Source organism: Atractosteus spatula, chromosome 4 (genome assembly GCF_055471065.1).
Source record: "Atractosteus spatula isolate fAtrSpa1 chromosome 4, fAtrSpa1.hap1, whole genome shotgun sequence".
NCBI lineage: Eukaryota > Metazoa > Chordata > Actinopteri > Semionotiformes > Lepisosteidae > Atractosteus > Atractosteus spatula.
In genome coordinates, this window is record NC_142709.1 from 30,913,308 (window position 1) to 30,935,843 (window position 22,536).

The 22,536-nt window shown below is 34.7% G+C and overlaps 1 protein-coding gene across 1 annotated transcript in view; it reads right to left on the reverse strand.

Moving 5' to 3' along the window:
• Positions 1–22,536, reverse strand: part of nalcn (sodium leak channel, non-selective) — a 147,774-nt gene that overhangs the window by 43,560 nt on the left and 81,678 nt on the right. Inside the window, exons 13-14 of the mRNA XM_088913203.1 lie at positions 21,427–21,564; positions 16,771–16,845 (exon numbers count right to left, since the gene is read on the reverse strand). Coding sequence (XP_088769329.1) covers positions 16,771–16,845; positions 21,427–21,564 — 213 coding nt within the window. The remainder of the gene's footprint in view (positions 1–16,770; positions 16,846–21,426; positions 21,565–22,536) is intronic.

The following is a 22,536-nucleotide window of genomic DNA, read 5'->3' on the forward strand; positions in this document are numbered from 1 at the left end:
CCTTTTTCATGGCAACAGTGATGGGGCTCTGGATTAAATCCCAGACCTGGGGTGCTGTCTGCGTAGGGTTTGTATGTTCTCACCGTGTTCACGTGGGTGTCCTCCTGCAGTTCAACAACATACTGGTAGGTTAATTGGCTAATTGGTTAATTGGTAGGTTAATCTGAGAAATTTGCCCTGGTGTGAGTCTGTGCGTGTCTGTGTGTCTGTCTGACTTGTGACCCTTTATTGGAAAAGCAGGTAAAAAATTGATCGATGTACCATAGTAAGTCTGAAACAAAATGGAATATCCAGTGTAATGTGGTAAGAAGTTTGGCACAAAAACAATTTTTTAAAGTAACCTGGAAAACAGATTACAATCACAGTCTGTTATTATGAACCAATGGCATAATTAAAATTTGGAGCACAGACAAAAACCCTCTTAGAGGAATGCTCCATTCATTTTATTAAGCAAATGGATAACTTTAAGTGGTTATTTATTAACATCATTGACTATACAAAGAGAACTTATTCATTGCATGATGCTGTACTTAGACTGCCAAAAGCCATCTTGTTAGTCTGATTTCTGATTCCAGATCATCTATATGTGGCTGAAACAATAAAAGTCAACCTAACGGTCTATTGGTGTTGTTTTGTAGACTATATGACAGTAGATGTAATACTAATATACTAATGTAATAACACTAATGTAATACTGTTATTCCTGTATACACGTAGGAAACCAATCCTTATAAAACATCAGAAAATTGACTCTCTGAAAATGAGATAAAAAAGTTATATTGTGTAGTGATGCTTTCATATTTTTGCTGCTTTACTGAGCATCCCAAATCCAATATTTAATCTATTAGATGCATATGATGATGCTAATCATTATTATTATGATACATTATTATAATACATATTATCAATGACATTCTTAAATTGTGCATTTACTTGGGCCTCTTTTCATGGTGTGAAAAGGACAAAGACATACATTGAGCAGATACACAAAATTTGCAGGAAATTCTGTTTTTTAAGGGATAATAATGAGTGGGAGCTTTAATTTAATAGTCTTTAAAATTTAGATGTATGATTTCAAAATAGATGTAAAAAGTATTGATACTACTAAAAATAAATGAGAAGCTGGTTTGCACAGATTGAGCACAGCTAAGAACTGCTACATAATTATTAAATGACTTGGAAGTACAGTATCTACATCACACTGAAACTGAGACAGTCTGGCTAACTTGTATGCAGCCAAGAGACACAGTGGGATTGTGGACGTGCTGTCTGGTCTCAGATACCTGTAGGACAATACAAACCTGGCAACATAAAAGCTATGGCATTTTGAGAGTAGATCATTCTTACTATTCTCTTTAATGTCTGATCTAAAACATAGATCAATCTTTTTGTCCACGTTCCATGACTAATTTCAAAACAAACACAATCAAAATTATAATTTGCTGTGGCTTTGTTTTAATGGATTGTTTACTCCTAATCCTGACACTGCTGTGTGATACTTACAGAATTGTGAAGTAAGAACAGGTTAACACAGCGCTGTTACTCACTGGACATTTAACGACAACATGAACTAACCAGAATTAGTCCGCCTGAGAAAAGAGATGTGAACTTCAATGATGAGTAGCTTTTGCAACATTTACCAATAAGAACGCTTTATACTGTATTACTCCAGACATACAGCTCAAAAAAGTACACAATTTCATCAAATTTTATAGTGAAAATTACACATCACATCATCTCTTCCTCTTTTTTTATTTTTAATCGCATTTTATTGTAGTTACTCCCTGTGCCATCCATCCATTTTCTAACTGCTTTGTGCAATTAAGGTGTGCAGGGGAGCCAGAGCCTGTCCCAGCAAAACACCCTAGATGGGACGTCAAACCAGCACAGGGCAGACACACAAACTCAAACACTAGGGCCAATTCCTGAGCAGCCGATTAACCTACCAGTATGTCTTTGGACTGCTGGAAGAAATTGGAGCCCCCGAAGGTAACCCATGCAATCCTGGGGAGAACATGCAAACTCCACACAGACAGCACCCCAGCGATAAGTAGAATCCAAGGCAGCTCTGTAAATCCTCACAGTTTTTCAAATGAAGTATTTTTAATATATTGTGAAGCGCTGTCTATACTGAGTTTAAGACTATGTAACATCACCAACCATTTTCATCTCCACTGGTCAAGAGATTGTATGGATTTTCAGAAATATTTAATTTATTTCAATACCTTCAGAGACCTAAATTTCAATCACCAAATTAAGAAGAGATGGGGAATAATACAGGCCTTTGTTCTCAGTGTGAATGTACCTCAGTATTTTGTACATAGGGCTTAATAAACATCTCATGGTTACTGTTCATTCAGTATACAGATACACACGTGGTCGCTTGATGAATGGACTCAAAGAGCCCACCCCTGCATCTCAGGTGATGAGGGAAAATTGCACTGTCACTTCCCATCTGTGCAAAACTAGCTGCTAGGGTGTATGAGCCAGCCAGTAAGAATTGTGGGGTTTGAGAATGCAGCTAAAGTAGAAGAATGCAAAAAAAAGACTCCAATAGCCAGGCCCTTTGAAAACTAACTAGGTTGCTACCTACAGTATAGTATAAACCACTATTTGGCACGAAATGTTCATCCAGCACGCCGCATCAGTGTCCAGCCAGTGTAGTGTAAATGGTTTTCATCTCAGTCGGAGGACGGGGATGGAAAAGTGAATCTCAATGGTAGCACACTTTTTCATGTTGTGTTGTCAGACAAGCATTTCCTGGCAGGGGACTTCAATGCAATGTTTGCAGGGGCTGACAGCAAGATATGCTGTGTTAAAGTTTTCGTTGGCTGCACAAAATTACGGTGTCCCTCAGGTCATTACTTTCCCTTCTCCTGTGTTAATGATCAATGAAAATCTGGATCCAAATAACCTTTGACTGTACAAATCTCTGTTTTTATTTCCATGCTTTTATTATATTAATTAAATTTAATTTAATTGCATTTTGATTATCCTTGGAATTGTAAGTGCAATCTGATGTGGTACCAGACAAAAGCAACTGGGTAAATGAGGGACACTGAGTATATTGAAAAGTAAGGGCTTTAACACACAGAGCATTGCTTAAGCAAATAAAATCACAGCATGCTTATGGTCATGCACAAAAATGCTGGACATGCCTGGTTGCCTATAATTATGACTAGCGTGGTTGCAAGAAAAAAACCTCAGTGACTTTGAAACAGGGGTGATTGTTGGGGTGCGGTTGGCAGGAGCTTTAGTGACCATGACAGTTCAACCTGCTGATGTTTCACAATGATTTCAGCATTACAATCCGAGGAAAAGACATCATCAGCAAAGGGCAACAGTGGGCATAAGCACATACTGCAAGATTGTGATATGCATAATTCAAGTGCAAGGCACAACAGGTGATCAACTGCAGATCATCCATCAAATTTCTAACAATTTTATGTTATACTGGTTCTTGGGGGAGCTGAGGCATATCCCAGCAAGAAACAGGTTCAAGTCAAGATACACCCTGTATGGAATACACACAAAGGGCACATATACAGTATACACCAGGCTACTTATGGCAGTGAGTGATAGTCTTCATTCCATGTTGAAGCATTTCTTTCCTGCCAAAGTGGCAGTGTCATTTCAGATGACAGTACCTCTCCATCTATAGAGCAAGTGTGGTTGCCCAGTGCTTTGATGAGCGTGACACTGATGTTAACCATACAGTATGTCATGGCCTTCTCAGTCACCAGATCTGCATCCAATCAAGCTTTTATGGGATATTCTGGAATGATGCCTGAGACAGTGTGTTTCAATATGCAGAAATTTCTAACCTCTGTGTAAAAAATATTAGTATTCCTGAGACTGCGTATTCCATCGACCAGGCATGACTTGATTTTCTCATGGAACAACAGTGCCGCACCTCTCCTGCAGAATCCCAGATGCTGTCTGGTGCCATATCACAGTGCAAGCAGGCTGTACTGGACACATGTGGTGGCCAACAACCTAATTAATTGACCTTACATTGGTGTTTTCATTTATTATATTGGTTAAAATATAAGTAGCAAAAATTGTAAAAATGATTAAAAAATGATTTGGTAAAAATGATTAAAAAATCATACAAGGAAAAAACAATACGCTTTGCATCTCATTATATCTCATTTTCCAGTCTTAAAATCTCCAAAACAGCCTAAACAATGTCTGCATAAACAATATACGGTAACTGTAAAAATATTGTTAGTATTACTTATGATCTCAAATGAGAACAGTAGAGGAAATAAAAACATCATGGAATGTACTATATTGTGAAAAACTATGAAATGTTTTTTTCCTATCAAACTGAAAACCATTCTTTACCCTGTGGATTTAGTGAACAGCCAAGCGGCTGTTTTAGAAGAGGAACAATTTTTTCCCTGTAATTTGGTAACAAATGAACCATGCTAGTGTTCCATAGGCTATAAACTCCCAGGCTACTTAATGCTACACCTTCATCACCTGAGAGGATGCTTGCCAACATACATGCTATACCCTCAGAAAAGCGTATTTTGAGGTCTGTTTCTGAGGACATATTCTGCTGTTTTCTGAAAGAAAACCCCTTTAAGGTGACCTTGAAGACAGAAGCTAATAAGCATTTCTCCCTTAGTGCTTGGTAACATAATGTGCTTGGACATAAATACATTAGCAGACAGACTTCTTTAATCAAAAACAAAATAGCAGCTGTTTGCTTAATCAAACAAACAAAAAAGCCATAACAAAGTCTGAGCGTGGCAGAATTTGATACCTCTCAGTTGCATTGAAACAGATTAAAAGTTAGCACCACAAATACATAAATCAGGGCCCGTTGTTCAATTAACTGATGTCTAAGAAGAGATGAGAAAATAATTAGGGACCTACAGTCATTTTCTCTAGCTTTAAATGTGTATTAACAAGATGCTCTAAAAAAAAACAGAAAAGAAAAAAGAAGGTAAAAATGATAAATAATTAAAGTTTGTAACAGACAGACACAGGGCTTTCTTTTGGCCCTTATGACATGGACTGAGCATCTTGTTCATGACTGTCTGTGTTGCCAAGGGGAAACTGAGGCTTGTCACAGCTAAAAGAAATCTCAACCCCATCTGACAGCCGGCTGTTTACCCACACTCTTATGGGCTTTGGCTTCTGAAATGTCCGCACCCAGTCACAGTTCTCTGGGGCTTTTTGACTGGAAACAGATGTGCTTCGAGCAGACAGAAAAATACAAAGTTTTACAATGTCCACACCAAAAGTCTCCGGCATTAATAACTTTGTATGCGCCAGCCTAAACATTCCAAGTAAATTGGAAACAGCTGACACAAACCAGCATAACCACAGGCTGAATTTGAAGAATTTTATGCTGTAAGGCATCTTGAATCATCATCTATTTTTCCTATTTTTCGACAGGCAGCTGCTTCGGTTATTCTTGTGTCCTTTTTAGAATTCCTAACTAATTTTCTTAAATTCAGTCTGTGTGCTTTTGTATACCATAGGTATGATCAAATACCACACATACTTCAAGAACTCTGTCAAAACAGACTTAATTTGCTTCTACTTATGTTGTCTTTTCTTGCAGTTTTTTAAGTAACTTTGATATCTCACATTTTTCAAAGAAACATGTAGACTATATTTTCATAAATAGACCTTGCACTAGATGGCAGTATGGATGGATGTGGAACGAATATCTATAGTATACAGAATACAAACAAATCGCTCATTACAAAGCCACTCATAAAAGATCAACCTGTTCTGATACTTTGTATGTAAATGAATTTTCTAAGATCATTTAAAAGCATCACACATCATCATAAGTTATTGTAGCTCATTTTTTTTCTGGGAATGCTCTAGCAAAATGTCATTGTACAGGAGCAGATATTTTAAAAAAATCATCTGACAATTATCAGCATGCTTGAATTGAGCTGAATTTAGTGGAAATAAAAACGACAGAAAGAGAAATCAATCTGACAGGATTTCACATGAATATATTGTACTATATTTTGGAATTACTGTGGTATCAGTCTTCCCTGTAATCCCACTTAGAATGGCAAATTACTGTCCTTCATTAAATACTGAAATGCCATTGGATATCCTTTTTTAAGATCCCTACAGTATTAATACTGTTCCCTAGAAGGTTCTCTTGAGGTAAACAGAAGTTACAGAATAGTTTACTGCCTGGGGCTAAATCAGGTGTTCTTTAATTACCCATTAAACATATTAATATTCCCTGTGTAATACTGCCTGGAACATTTCTACTTTTAAAACACAAAAATATTCAGCAAGCATTTAGTCATGTCAATTAAACATTATCAATTCTAATTAATGTTTTTGCAAAATGAGACATAAAAACAATGTGAGAGAAAGAGAAAGTATAATGTATTTAAGTACTTAAGATATTGAAGTTACAATAATAGTTGATCAAAGCCTTACTGTTACTAATTACAGTATCGTTTTGTTTAAACAGTTAAATGCTACCTCAGTGCTCTTAACATCAGCCTTGAGGATGTTAATTCCAGAAACGTATTTTGTCACACATGAAAATTGTGTGTTGCGTGGGCATAATTTTGCAACACAGTCTCAGAACCGTATCAGGTAGCATCAACAAGAATTGCTTGGAGAAACATCTGATAGAAGATACTTAAAACTCCATGTGCACAACAGGCCCCTGAGGGGCTGTTCTCCATTTAATATTTTATAAAGATAAACATTTCCCACATTTATATTCCCATGTGCCTTATGATTCTGGCTTGTGGACAGATATGATTTGTAGGCTTCTAAATATCCATCCATCTCTGCTATGCCATAATCACATACATTTCTACAATGACCATACAAAGGAATAAAAAGAATATATGAAACAGCTGGGTAAAATGCAATACAGCTGAAGACTCTGTGTTTCAGACCTCTCAGAATTTATTTTTCTTTGTTTTTCTTTTATATGTCTACTACAATCATTATTTTTCTTTTGATTTAGAAGTGACATTATCCAGAAACTTACTGTACCCAAGACTTTTATTAAAATAGTCTGAAAGCTAATGGTAAAGGAAACACTGAATATACTGTAAAAAAGAAGATCATAAGAGGGTTACAAACAAGTGGTAGTTACAGTATTCAACCCTTCCTGTTAATTTGATTGCTTAGTAGCTTATTGATCCCGACTTTTCTTGAAGGTTCTCAGGTAAATAGCAATAGTATTGCTTAATAGCCTGTTTTAGATACTACCCTTTTTGCAATAAACTGTGTACAGTTTGTAGTCCATAATATACTTACTTATAATTTCCAGTTTTGTTCTCTTGTATAGTACAGTACTTGTTTCGCTACCATAGAGTAACCCTTTGGGATGACTTTATCAAAACTCTTCAGGATTCTGAACACTTGTACTGTGTAAGGCTCCTAGTAATCTTCTTTGCTCAAGATACAAACTCTGCACTCCAACCTTGGGAGAAAGTAGCTTCAGAGAGTCAGTGCACAGAGCTCTCAATTGAGCACGTTAATGCTGGTGTGGCACACTCCCAGCTCCAAACCGTACAGCCCCATCAAAAAGCAGTGAAATTTCCTCAGCCAGTAGTCTGACTCTTGGCTCTACAGACTGAAACAAAATTGGGATTCCTAGGATGTGATGTCAGTGCAAGAGTCTCATATTACTTGCTCTACATTGCTTAATATTCTGATACGAAGACAAGTGCTGCTCTTGACAAATAAAAAAACGAGTGCCAAAGCATAAACACATTGTTACTAGTGAGATTACTCTTTATACATATTCATACATTCTTTTTTGTTTGTTTTGTGTGTGTGTTCTAGAGCAGATGATGTGTCAGCATAACAGCATAATAAAGTACAATTATATTGTATCATTAGAGCCTGATTATCATTTCCTTCAGTAACACTTAAGAAGATAAACAACATCTACTTACGTAGATGACTACTCTCCACTCCCACAGGACATGTACCCTTCTATGAAAGGACTAATATACTATTTATTCTATTTTAATCTCTTATTTCAAGAGATAATTGAATATATGTCAACACACAGAGGAACAGAACTTAGTTTTGCTACAGAAGCAAGACAATGTGTTCCCTCCAGAGGTACAAACCATTAGTGCATAATGTAAAGGCAGCAGTGTGAGCAGTGGTTAGGGTTTTCAACTGCTGACAGAAAGTTTTTGGGTTCAAATCCCAGGTGAGGCACTGCTGTTGTATCCTTGAGTAAGGCATTTAATGCCAACTGCTTTGCTAAAATAGCTACTGTAGGTGGATAAATTGGCACATTTCCTTGGAAGGGATAAAAACATCAGTTGAATGGATGTAAAATAATAAAGATGGAATTGAAGGGGTTTCTGCAATTTTATGCTGCTCTTTGTGATGCTAAAATACTTTGAAATCACTTAAATCCTTTTAATGTGCATTATTACTGCATTTGTTTCAGGCCTCTTTCCTGAATTCAGATTAAAACCAAAATGTCAAATACCTGAATGTTAAAAGATCACAGTGTTTGAAGTCAGAGGGATAAATGCAATCCAAATTTTTTATCTCTATGTTATATTGGAGCTACTGTAGCTATCTTTTTAATTTTTACAGAGCACCTGTAAAAATCCATCATTGTAATCTACAGTATATATCTGCCTCTATCTATAACTTACCTAAACTACTGGTGCTCCACAGATATGTAATTGCAATCAACCTCAAGGAGTGATACAGAGGCTAACTGAAGCAAGCCCTGACGATAACTGAACAGAAGGAGCCTCATTATATGTTTCCTGTTATCTTCTCCTGATCTGCTATTAATTAGCAGCATCTCCGGCTCTTCTGTCTGATTTAACTGCTAATGATGCTACGATGTATACTTTGGTCTTATTAACATAACAGTGAAAAAAAAAGAGAAATTAATTTCATGGTTAAGGATTGTGATTACAAAGCAGGGAACATTTATTGCAAGTGCAGTTTTTTAAAACCTAATGGTAAAAGCCATTACGTTTACCATTAACCAATAAGTAAGCTGGTTTATGAAATTCAAGAATGACATCCTGGAAATGTTATGTAGTTACAGTTCAGCTGTTGTATAAAAAAAACATTTTTTTATGACAATAATCAGAAGGAAACTTGGCTTTTTGAAAATGTGTCCATTATCATGACACAGTTACTGTATGTGTATCCTGTACCATTTCCTTCCAGGAGATAATGAATGAGAGGTGTGGGTCAAAGTCAAGTATTTCTAGTCTCTTTTCTGTTTAAAACATAAACAGAAATGATAGGATTTCAACCCTATCTGAGCTTCCAGTCCTTTCCCCTCTATATCATGGCTCTTCAACCTTGGACTGAGGAGCCCCAATTCAGCAGGTTTTATAGGTCACCATTAAATCAGCAATTTCTAAAAATGTCATTGTTATCAATTAAGCAGCCAATTTCTCAGATGACAGCATGTAGAGATCATCTGGTACTCAAATCTTAGCAACCTTCAGTCCTCAAGGCTAGAGAACTATCGAACAGATTACTGTTCAGAACACGTTACAGGTGTTCCCAATGTTTAGAAAAGGAGAGGTATCAGACTAACTGGATTGGGACTCTAAAGGACATTAATTGGAGACCCCTGTGCTATGAAATTGATATAATGGATATATATTTGGAAATAAATTACTTTTAAAACTGGGCACAAATTAAAACAATACTTGCAAAATACAGTAATTTAGAGAACAGACAATACTCAGTGATGCAAAATTAAAGCACAAGGAAAAAGCAATGGCTGATTAAAAGAAACATCAACATATTGTACTTCCCGCAAACCCCTGAGCATGATATAATGACCATGAAGAGCTCAAAGAGCTAAAAGAGACATATTTTCAGAAGGCCCTTTTCCATAGTGGAACAATGCAGTTAATCACAGCATCTAAACTGCTTTACAGTATACTGTATCTAATTACACTACAAAATACTATACTATATACAGAATAGTACAAATACAGTACATATACTGTATATTATACTATACACTACAAATATATTTGATAATACATAATTTCAAATATACAGTTTAATTTAAAATAAAAAACATAGAATACCTTCTGGTTAATGTTAAGTGCCAGAATTTCTAGTCAGTAAAAAAATAACAATAATGATGGGATAGAATAACTTGCTATACTGTAATGGTGAATACTGCCCTCATCTTTATTAGCTGTGACCTGTTGAACATAACAACGTTTACACCTCAAATCCCTCAACGGTAGACTATGGCTTTTGATACATAGACCTTAAATCCACAGAGCAAGCTGACCTAGCTATTCTCCTGTCTGACTGATAATCAGCATTTTATGTATTCTGTAAGTGCTGTGTTGGCTGATCACTTTCAGAAAAATGCAGGATGATACTGTATGCCAAAATGAAAATTCTATTTAATGAATCAATCATGTAATAATCAAGCTACTGCCTTCAGAACCAGTTTATAACAGTTTCATCTGGTTTTAACAGGTTTTAACAGGCTTGGGGAAAAAAAGGTTGGGATGTATCTGAAACTAGTTGATCCATTTTTACCTCCTGCTCCTGTAAGAATAAGTGTGATTTTCAAAGAATTTCAATAAAGTGACTCTGCTGTGATAAATATTTAAGAAGCTGAAAAAGTTCCCTTGCTGTAATCTTTTTAAAAAACCCAAAATAATTTGTGGGTTTATTTATTTGCACTTTAATAATGTGGCACTTTTTGTTGAATGTACAGAAAAGATTGCAGGGAGATAAGTGGGGTTCTGTGTCAGTGTGTGAGCTGTAAAGGAACAAGTAGAGGTCAATTCCACACTGAAAGAGAATTCCTCTTTTAACAAAAACACATTATAGCTGTGGAACTTTTTTCAGGGGTGATACCATATAACTGAATTGTACTGTAGATGTGGCTGTAAAATTCACACTTTGTAAATTTTGACTTTTGATTGTGTATTGTCTTAAGAATATATAGTAAAATAGTTACACTGAGTATTGATTACAATGCAATGTATTTTATTGAAAAATTATTTGCCAAGAAAACCTTTCTTTTTAACCAGAGCCTTTTCCATTAATATTGCTTTATGATTAAAGGTCTTACTGTTAACCTCCTCCAATCCTAAACTGAATAATCAATAAACTTAAATTAAAATTAAGCAATGGTGTTAGGAAGTTCTGAAAACAGGGTTATGACCTGACCTCTCTATACTCTCCACCCTTTGGTGACATGGATGTAAATCCTGACCTGTGACGCTTTTAACCTAAAGGCTAAGCTCTCAAATAGTGCAGCAAGCAACAGTAGTATTGATGCTCCCCAATGTCTATTGGAACCTGACTCCAATTAAACAAATATTCACGGTCCAAACTTGCCAGATCACCTGCAATGTTAATTTCAGTGATGAGAGCTGATTTAACACATCTGCACATTCTAATTTATTTAGGTGCTCAATTAAAATGTATAGATTATGAGCTCAGTTATTTTTTTTTATTTTACAGAGCCAAAATGCTCACCCATGTGTAATAATATAGCACAGCTAACCTTTTCAGTATAAGATATGCCAATTACAAAATAATGTGCAAAACTTCTCTGTAAACAACCATACAATTATATACCTATTAGAATAGACTTGAACTAAATACCTCAGATCCTGTAGCACTCGTGCATGAAGTGATGTTACTGTGGCATATCTCACAGTAATAAAACATTATTAATTATTTTGAAGAAATGCAATTTTATTTTCAAACGTCTTAGAATAATTTTTAAAAGAAATCACCTATTACATGTACTGTACAAATAGCTTGTACTGTATATGGTGTTTACTACTCTAGTTCAGAGCTTTCCAGTCTTCCATACTTCATTGTCATGCAATCTTTCATTTTAATTAAATGAACAGTTAATTTAGTTAATATGTCTCTCACTTTGACCTTCTTCATTGCTTTCACTTAAAAAAATGGAGACTGAAATTCTATAAGCAAGTTAGAATTCATATCTGAATTAGTATTTCAGATTAATATTCAGCTAAATACAGTAACTCAGATCGTATTTAAATCTGAAAAATGAGATTTTGGAAACACTACTGTAGAAGGGAAAACACTATATCTTAAATTAATATGATTAAAACATTTGATTAGGTCATTTAACACATAGAGATTTGTTATTTGATATTTCATATTTATGAATTTGATTGATTTATTTAAATGGCATAATAAGGAAAAGTCCACAAAAGAACCAGAACAGAAGCTATTTAACTTTACAGTTAGGTTCTGCATTGGTTTATTTTTGAAAAGTAATAACACAATAACAAATAGAGAACATCTGTGAGGGTTATGCTCATTTTTAGCTTTAAACTGTCTACCGGAAATTTCTACCATACCAAGTCTTTTAGATATTCTTAGAAGAAAGATGTTTTGATGGAAATAATCCAAAATGATTTTTTTTCAGACACAATCACAGAAGCATGTGATGTTTCTGAAGTCCACACTTGAAAAACAAGGCAAGCTGGTACAGTAATTCAAATCCTCTTTTTATTTTAGATTCTCCCATTAATTTTGATTATATACTGTACCCAAACAATTCAGAATCACCGATTGTATCTTTCCATCAGGGCTTATAGTAACAGTCCTTGTTCTGTACCAACATTGGCAGAATGGGGGAATTACAGGCTGGATCCTTCAATCTGCCTATCCTTCCAGTCCTTTATCTTTTGACTTTCGAGGTTCAGTAACAATTTGAAGGAAGGTGCGTCCTTCAGAAAGCAGGCGACAAACCTGCAGGCGACTGGGAAGTTACAGAGGCTCATCTTTTCCTTGGAGAAGGACAGTGAACTAATTGACTAATCCCAAACCTACCCCTAGCAGCGCTGAGCCACCTCCCAATTCTTTTGATGTTCTAATACACCAACCATGAGTCATACAGTAAATCCACTAATAAAATCAGATGATTTCTCAAATAAAGAACACATTTTAATTTTGAATTTATAGAGTATATGCATTGTCTCCAGGACCTCTTTAGAGGCTACAGCATGGACAAAACTTAAAGCATCCATCAAACAAGAATTCATGCTGTATAGCTGTCTAACACAGACCCTGGCAAGGGTCCCTCATGATCCTGTACCAACCACATGACAATCCAGCTGTTCTGTAGCCCTCAACAGTGTTTCTAAAAGAGCCTGAATACCTACAGTATGTTTATTTAAGATATGAGAAACTATTTATTTTTATAAATATATACAGTACTGTACAGTGCTGTATACACAAATGAAACTAAATACGCACTGGTACAAATCAAACAACAAAACATTCAAGATAAAATATCATCTGCTCTTTGAGAGGTGTCCCAGATTCTAACCCAGATTATCGTTAATCATCTTTGACCGGGGCAATCACCATGATACAGTACCTGTTTTAGATAATGTAATCCTGAGACATCACCACATATCCTACATATACAGTAGTTCAAACCTAGTCTTTGCATTACAGTCATATTATTACTGTATATTTTGCCTTTCAGATCTACAACAGTACATTATTCATTCTTGTAAACTGGGTCTTTTCTTCAGCTACTCTCATAAAAAAATCACAGGGATTTAAATCTGGACAATTAAATAAAATAATTTCCACATATCTCACAATTGTATAAGCTACTGTCTTGAAAACGCCCAACTCTCTTAACAATTGAGATGAGTAGTACAAAAAAAAATCTTAGCATTTGCTATTTAAACTCTTCCAGCCTTCATACTGTACATTAAAGGTGTTCTGTGAGCATAATAGAAGAAATTTATCAATCACTTCTTCCTTTCTACAAAGGGTCCCAAAAAATCTGAGTTATGAGGAAGGTACATCATAAAGAGGCCTGTAGATGAACAGCATATTTTTGGACAGTTTCTATAAGTGACCTTTTCATTTGCTATTAATAAACTTAAAAATAAACAGAAAAAAAATCTTATACTGTATATGGATTATTGTAAATAGATGCTAGCCCTATACATCTATTTTGAAAACATTCTGGGTTGATTGATATGATCAGATAAAAAGTATTTAGAAGTTTTTAACAATTTTGATCAAATGAACTTTTTAAATTGATTACTCATGAGCACTAATTAGATATTCAATTATTTTATATTAACTGTAATTATTTTGGTAATTTTGTTGAATGGATTGAGAAAATGTGTTCATACTATTAATTATTTTAATACATTCCACAAAAAGTACTTACAGTATGACCCTATCAGACTCACCAAAAAACAACAAAATGAGATGCAGATGCAGAATATATCTGAGATTATCTAAGAAACTGCATTCTAACAATATCAACTGTATTTAATCATCTTTTAGCACAATTGCCATGAATGTCTTATCTTGTAGGCCATTGTTAATTGCATTGTTATTTAAAAAAAGTTAAGACAAGAAAGACCTTATAGAACCTTATAGACAATGCCTATTGTCTGCCACTTACCATATACACTACAGATTAACAGGGGTGCCCAGCTATACTGCAATAAGAGCTACAGTACATCAGAAAACCAGATCAATGTAATGTATGCATACTATAGGAAAAACACAACATACAGTAGTTGAATCCTTATTTTAGCCTCCTGGCTGTCATTACTATCAAGGTTAGCTTTAAAATTGATCTGGTGCCAAGTGTTTGTGAAATACTATTTGTTCTTCGAAAATAATTTAAATCTAAGTGTATATTTCTTGTAGACTGCAGATGTATTTTTGTGTTCCAAGAACCTTAAAAGAGGCAATTTTATAGCTTAAGCTTCTGATCAACCCATCTACTTATCTGATTATAGGGAGCATTTGATTTGGGCTTAAGGAAATGTGTGAAGCATGACACCCTTTTGAGCAACTTAAAACTGAACAGAATCTGTGTTTTTGCTTAAGACCAGGTCTACATATTTTAAGAAAAGAGCATAACATGGATTCTGCATGTTATGCAGAATAAGCTATCCAGTGAGTTTTCAAGTACAGTTAGTTTCTGTTTGATAGAGGAACTATGTTATTATACAGTATTTTTAAGAAATCTGTGTTCTTCTTTGTTAAATGTGTGCAATCATAGAGCAGCTTTTTGCTGATATTTTCTGGTACTAATTACTGCGTGAGTCAGAGTTTGGCAAAAAGGTAATGCTGAGGTTGCAATCTGAGAGAAAAGTCATTAGAACTTAAATTTATGAAAACTAAGAGTGAACCATATTTACTTACAGTTGGAGTATTGAATATTGGTGAATATTATCATCATTGCTTTTGTTCCTGCCTTATATTATAAACATATATACTGTACATATACATATACTACTGTAGGTATATAAGCAATTGTATAACAAGGAACAATAAAATAAATTCACATACAGTAAAACAATAAAAAATGAAGTGCTAAAACTAATTGCTAAATACAAAATTACTTTATGTCGTAAGCAATCCGAAACACATTGTAAGATAATGTAAAGTTTGAGGAACTGCAGCAATTCTAATGATGTAAACGAAATTCAGCCGAGAATGTGACAGCAAGACCAGAAAACAGATTTCAAGAAAGATAATAGTTTAAGAAATGTCTGATATCAGTTTCAGCTACTGGCATCCCTGTAGAATTTCCCAATCTAACAAAGAAAAAATTTAAAACTCCCATGATAACAACTTCTTACTTTACATATAGATTTTTATCAATTATATATAACACTCACTCAGCTAATTGATACCTGAGTTTATTTCTCTATCGAATGTCTGTTAATTGAGAACAGTTGACAGAGAATGCCAGCAAATATCAGCCAAGAGCAGTGTTTCCTTAACCTACAGTAATACTCAGGACACACTCTTTAAGGTTCTAATTATAAGCACTACATTTTAAGATAACTACAGTATAAATTTCCGTACATATAATTTTTGAAAGGGTGAAACAATTCAGACTTTTTTAATTAAAAAAATTTTGGTTTAATGTTTAATTATTTTAATGTTGGGGAAATAAAAACAAATGGAGAGCATGCAGGTCAGGAAGTGAAGAAGCTGTCTGTTGGATATGAAACTGATCAAACACAGCCCTAGAAAAGTAGCTCAACATGCAAAACAACTGAACAAAAATCCCTTCTTTTTTGCACTTCTGATCACTGCACATAATACATTTTATAAAGTCCTGTGCATTTAAATGCTCCCAATCCGTATTTATATTCTGCACATGATGCTGGAGTTATGCACCAATAATTATGGCTCACTGAATCTGTGCATAGTGTTTGTTGGGCAATAAAGAGTACTGCATAATAAAAAAATCAAAGCCATTAAACAATTATTCTGTTATCCCTAGACTGATTTTCCATTAGCCAGAGGCAAGCTTCAAAATGAGAACAAATTGGAAGCCATGCATTTTATACAGTATGCACACATTTTTTTTAAGAAGGAAGGGAGCTGAACTGTTTCAATAAGAGAACAGTAACCACCACTGTGAAGTTCTGTTTTAGTATAAGATGTCCTGCAAAGTTTTCTGGAAAGAAGGCTTGAAATATTCATAGTTAGAAAGATTATGTTGATAAAACGTTGCTGATTCAATGCAAAATGCATTTTATTCTATTGATTTTCAACATTAAAAAATGTACATTTATGACATTTACAAGCATCTTGACAGTGTTAGTATTTGGTGTTATATACATACAGTAGGAGTAAAAAAATTTTTTCAGTTTCATATAGACAGAAACATTATATTGTGGTACTATTTGCACTTTTCCATTCACCTCAAATTTCCATTTTCTCCATATCAAATTCGCTTGTGCTTCACATGCAGACTGAATATGAAAGAGAAAATCTGTTACCTACCTGTTTAAGTTTCTTCAAATCTTCATCAAGTTCCAGATTGTCGAGAATTACCGCAACAAACAAGCTCAGCAAAATCTAAATAAAAAAGTCACTAGTTATTAAATCAAGAAATGTACAGCATCATATACAAATACTTATTATATAATGGAAAAATTAAGATCACGTGTTGCTTCCAGAACTTTTTAAATATTATGCAAGCTAAATAACTAAGTTTAATGTCAGTTTGAGTTGTTAATAGGCATTTTATTAAAAGAAATGTAAGTTACTTAAGTATGAACATACAATAATAAATAATTAAAATGAATGAATAATTAAAAGCATTTTTCACCATACTGTGCTTTGAAATACGTAACCTCTTCTGATAAGCACTCAGCCTAACAATCTTAGCTATTAAATTGGAATAAGATCTTGGATGAATCACTTGACAGCTGAATAGGATTATATTCTTTTATTGTTTAAAGAAGGATATTCTTCAGGTGACGCACTTTCCAAAAGAAATTCTAAATTAAAATTCTTAACTTTGAAAGGACTCATTATACTGGCTAATGAATGCAGTGTTTTTTATACATTTTACCTGAAAAGAATATACAGGGCTCTCCAAAATTATTGTTGTAGTGAAAACCTATTTACCTATTTTTCCTTTACAGTCAAATAATTTGTATTTGTGATCATATAGATAAATCATATACGTTTTTTTTGGTAATTACATGCACACATTTGATTGTTTAACAGAAAAGGCACAATGCATGGTGTTTGTTTTGTAAATCTGAAGATTGACTTGGTCAGTTTAAGACTTTCAATGTTTTTGCTACTAATGATCTCCTTGTTTGCACTGCCTTATGGGTCATTGTCATGGTGTATGGTGAAGTGCCAACCAGTGAGTATGGGTGTCAGTTTCATGGCTGTCTCTAGAAAGAGCTCAAGTGTCTTTATTGATGATGAACTAATGATTGCAGCAAATAGAATGAATTCAGCAGGCAGCAGAAACACTTATTTTGCTTATGTAAAAGAAAATGCTTCTGTCCATTCTGACTGGCATTTCACTGCTAATTTACTTAAAATGAATGTGTCCTAATAGTTATGGTCACTGGAAATCAATGGATTAAAAACAACATACAGTATGTTTTTATTCTAAAGTGATTGCAATATATATCTACAGTATATATATATATTAGTTCTTATATGATAATTAACAATTCTGTATTCATATATCAAAATTAACATGGAATTACCCAAACACAAAACATATATTCAAGTAGGTAGCTGCATCAGCATGCGCAGGCTGCAAAGGAATAAGTCAGGGTTTATTCCATGCTGAAAAGAGAAGAAAAGAAACACAGCGTTTTGACTGTGGAGCCTGACACTCCTGAAGAAGGCTCCACAGCCAAAACGTTGTGTTTCTTTTCTTATCTTTTCAGCATGGAATAAACCTTTACTTGTTCCTTGACAAAACATATATTGTACTTACTATACCACTCATAATAATCTCAGGTGGGTAGCTGCGTCAGCATGCGTAGGCTGCAAAGAAACAAGTAATAGGTTTATTCCATGCTGAAAAAAAAAAGAAAACACAACGTTTCGCCCGTGGAGCATTCTTCAGGTGTGGCTGAAGAAGGCTGAAGAAGGCTCCATGGCCGAAATGTTGTGTTTTCTTTCTTCTTTTTTTCAGCATGGAATAAACCTATTACTTGTTCCTTTGCATAATAATCACATGATCACAGATGCAAATTTCTTGACTGTAAAGTAAAAGTAACAGTTTGGACTTTGCTGTCCCAAAGCTTTTTGAAGGCACTATACTTTATGTAGTGTATTGTAGTACAGCAAGAGAAAAAAAATCTATAAACTTAGAGATAATTTCATTTTCCCTAATATGAAAACCAGAATTCATAACTCCTTCATTCACTGTTAAGGCTTCCAATAACAAATAATTTGCTTTTTTATCTGCTTTAGCAAGAATATATTCAACTGGAAGACATTAAAACAATTTAAAGAACAGTTTTTATTACTTTTTTTTACTGAGATAAACCTCTTCTTATTATAAGTCTTTGGTGTGCAGGTAATCTGTGAATCAGGATATCTAATTTCCCAGTAGTCATTCATATTGCTCTGCATTAATAATTCTCAGTAACGAGAATCCTGCACACCTGCCACATTCATTAGCTGGTTATAAACAATCTACTGCAGAGCAATCCCACCCGGAAGAATGAAAACCACAGCTAAAGAATAAAGAGTATAGTATATTCTTCTCTTTTTGGACTTAACACTTGGAATGAAATACACCATTTTCTAAAGCATGCCGAATGTGTAACTGCTCCAGTAACTGAATGAACCAAGCTGAAAGTTAACACATTAAATGTGTTTTAATGATATTTGAACAGCAGAAGACAAATGTCTTTATTATGTTTAACTCGTAGTAAATAATACTACTGTACATGCAGGATACATAGAAATACTATATTTCTGTGAAGTGAAAATAACAATGGTTATAATTCCTTAATTGTTTAAAGTGAATTCAGATGCAAACATTCTCCTCCTAGCCTAGAAACATTTAATCTCCTTTTATTAAACTGTGACGTACTGTACATGCTACTTAACTTTAAACACTTCAAACATTTTTTAATTATAATGAAAGCCCTTTTTATTGCTGCATTCACTGAGTTTATGCATTACTCAGTGAGCACTTTATGAAAAAGGCTAACAGACTGTCACAATTTTGTGACCTTCCTAGTGAATTAATAATGCAAACCTTGTGATGTTAATGCCTCCTATTAGCCAATTCTTTGTTACCATTTCCAGTCTCAAGAGAATACAGAACTGCCCGCAGACATCTTTCCTCTACATGTCTAGATCAGAAACAGATTTCTCATTTTTAAGCATTTTCTTTTAGGCAAAGTCTCTCTGGATGTAGTTTGTCATTGTGTTTTATTATTTCTGTGTACTTTACTGTGTGTTGCTTCCTGTTGTGATTACATTTACGTGTTTATTTCCTTATTATTGACACATACTATTTCAAAGTGTAGGAACTGTAAGGAGAAATTCAGTGTCAGCCACGTAACAGTACTGTATCAGTGATGGGTTAATGCTGCTGGTGGATTATTACTGTAACAGCTGGAGGAGCAGTGGGTGTGGATTATGCTCCTTATTCAGAGGAATGGTCTCTAATACAGGCCGCTAGGGTGCCTCTAGCAGCTGCAGAGTCCCAATGCTGCAATTATTACTCTCACTCCTGTGTAAATAATACAGGTCTATACCCAGGACTGGGGCTATTCATAGTTTACAAGTTTACAAGTGCTCCTGCAACTATACATACTGTATCCATATCTCACGTTTTTCATATTAAGCCTATGTTTATTTAGCACATGTTGGTTATAATAAAATGTGCAGCTGTAACAATGCTCATAGTGTGTGTGTATAATGAGCTTGCTAACAGTCAATCCAATGGGCTCTCAGGAGGGGTCCAGCCTTTTGAAATCCTCTGACTTCCAATGAAAGACCCCATATGGCTTATTTTGGTGATCACATGCTCCCAAATCTCTCTGATGGGTGTCTCAGACTCATTTGCGACATGTCATTTGTCATGTATTAAAACTTGCTGTTTGTCTTTAGGGGGAGGGGTAATGGTGTCACTGTAATACTGTAATCATATACTGTACTGCAAGACTCGCTATTACATTCTCTTCCTCTAAATTCCAAATTCCAAAGCAACCTCATTCCTAGTCGGCTACACTCTTAGAACAATCACCTACCTGGATATGAGATGTTTAAACTGAAAAAGAACATTAAAACACTGGAGCATAACATATCAGAAGACTGATATTTAGAACATAAGTTCAGATATACTATTCAAAAACTGGAGACACCCACATCATATACAGTATGCAGATACATTTCAATAGCATAAGTGCATTCAACATACCAGGTGAAAGTGTAGTGACTACCAGTAGGAATAATAATGTTAATTTATTACTCAGCCATAAAGATAAAATACATTTACAGTGCATACATCTAATGAAAATGATGTCACAGCTGTATGTACTGTAAGTATATTATGCATAAATCACTTTTCAAATACTGTACATGTATGACTGTCAGTTCAGGATCTCATTGGAATTCTGTAACCTTTGTTTGAAAAGGAAAGTGTGCTAAAACATCACCTTACTGTACGCCTACAGTACCATTGTCTCTTGCTTACCCTATTGTTCAATGATTTGTAGACAATTCCAGAGGAAGTATTCAAATAAGGGGGCAAATGTGTTTTGTCTTTAACCAAGAAACGTTCTATTTGCTGCTCAGTATGTCATGAGAAGCACTGCGGTATGTATTACCCATGTGCTCACTTAAGTGCCATACGCCAGTAAGCAGCATCTAATTCCTAATTAACAGTCTATGCCCTAGAGTGTTATGCTCGTGCCTTAAAATTAAATTACATCTGTGAGATGCATACAAACCAAGTGCAGAAAGCAGCACAAAACAATACAGATATGACCCTTTTCTATAACGAAAAAAGCTTTAATGTGATTTAGTACTGAAGTTCACACACTGACAGACGTCAAGCACCGCAAAATTACTGAATGAATAAAGCTGACATACTTCTAACTGATATTAAGAGGACTATCACAAGCAAATAATCAGTAGTATGTTTATTCTACAACATACCAGAGTGGCAAAAAGATGGTACAGTATAAAGTAAATGGCAACCACTGGAGCCCACATGTGTCCAACTGCAACAAGTGTTTGGTCCATGACATCAACCCAGCCTTCTTGGGTGAGGATTTGAAACATTGACATGAAAGCCTGTAGGAGATACAAAGAAGTTTAAATTATTAGATTTGCACAGAAAAAAAATCTCTGGGAATTAAACTATGTAAGTGCAATCTTAAAACCTGAGGATAAAATAAATAATTCTGGTTGGCACACCTTTTTTTTTATAATAGTCTTGTGGTACTTTATATCATTCCGGTCATTTGCAGTGATATTCTGCAAAATTAAATATTTTTTTCTGATGGAAAGAAATCTGCTGTCGTCAAATGTCTAATGCTATGGAACAATAAAGCAAAGGTAGCAAATGCTGTCAGTGATTCAAATGGCAAAATGTGTTCACTATGAAATGTTTAATTGTTGGTCAACCATACTGTATACTATAATGTACTGGGGCTGGAGAATAGAATACAGGTACTGTATATCAGACTCAGTCAGGCTAAACAAGGAATTGAAAGTCAGAGAGAAACGCAGAAATCTGGAAAAGAGTAAGCAATTAGAGCATTTTTTGAAACACCTGCAAGAAGGAATACCCACCGTTTGTATTTAGACTGACTAACAAGCGAGAGTCAAGGAGGCTGTTGGGAGAGTACAGAGACTATACGGTGATATCTTTTTTCTGGAAAGCAGATATTTTGGAGAAGGAACTGGAAATGGCTTCTGAATTGGACTGGCTGAGAATATGATTTGGTTCAAGTGAAAAAACTCGGACTATTATTGGATATGACAATTTTGTTCCTGCATAAAAATTAGTGACTTTGTTTTCATGATAGTGTTTTGTTCATAAAAACTGCCTATAGAGACTCCTGAAAAAAAATGTCCTTCCAGAGTTTTATACTATGTACAATAAACAACATGTACAGTACTGTATAGCTTTATATACAAAGCAATCTGAAGCATTGTGGCATAGCTTAATATATTTAGAAATTGTGGGAAATGTTATGCTTATTTACTATGAGACACATTCATTTAAAATCTTTTGTATTTTCATTTTCCACTGGTATTTTC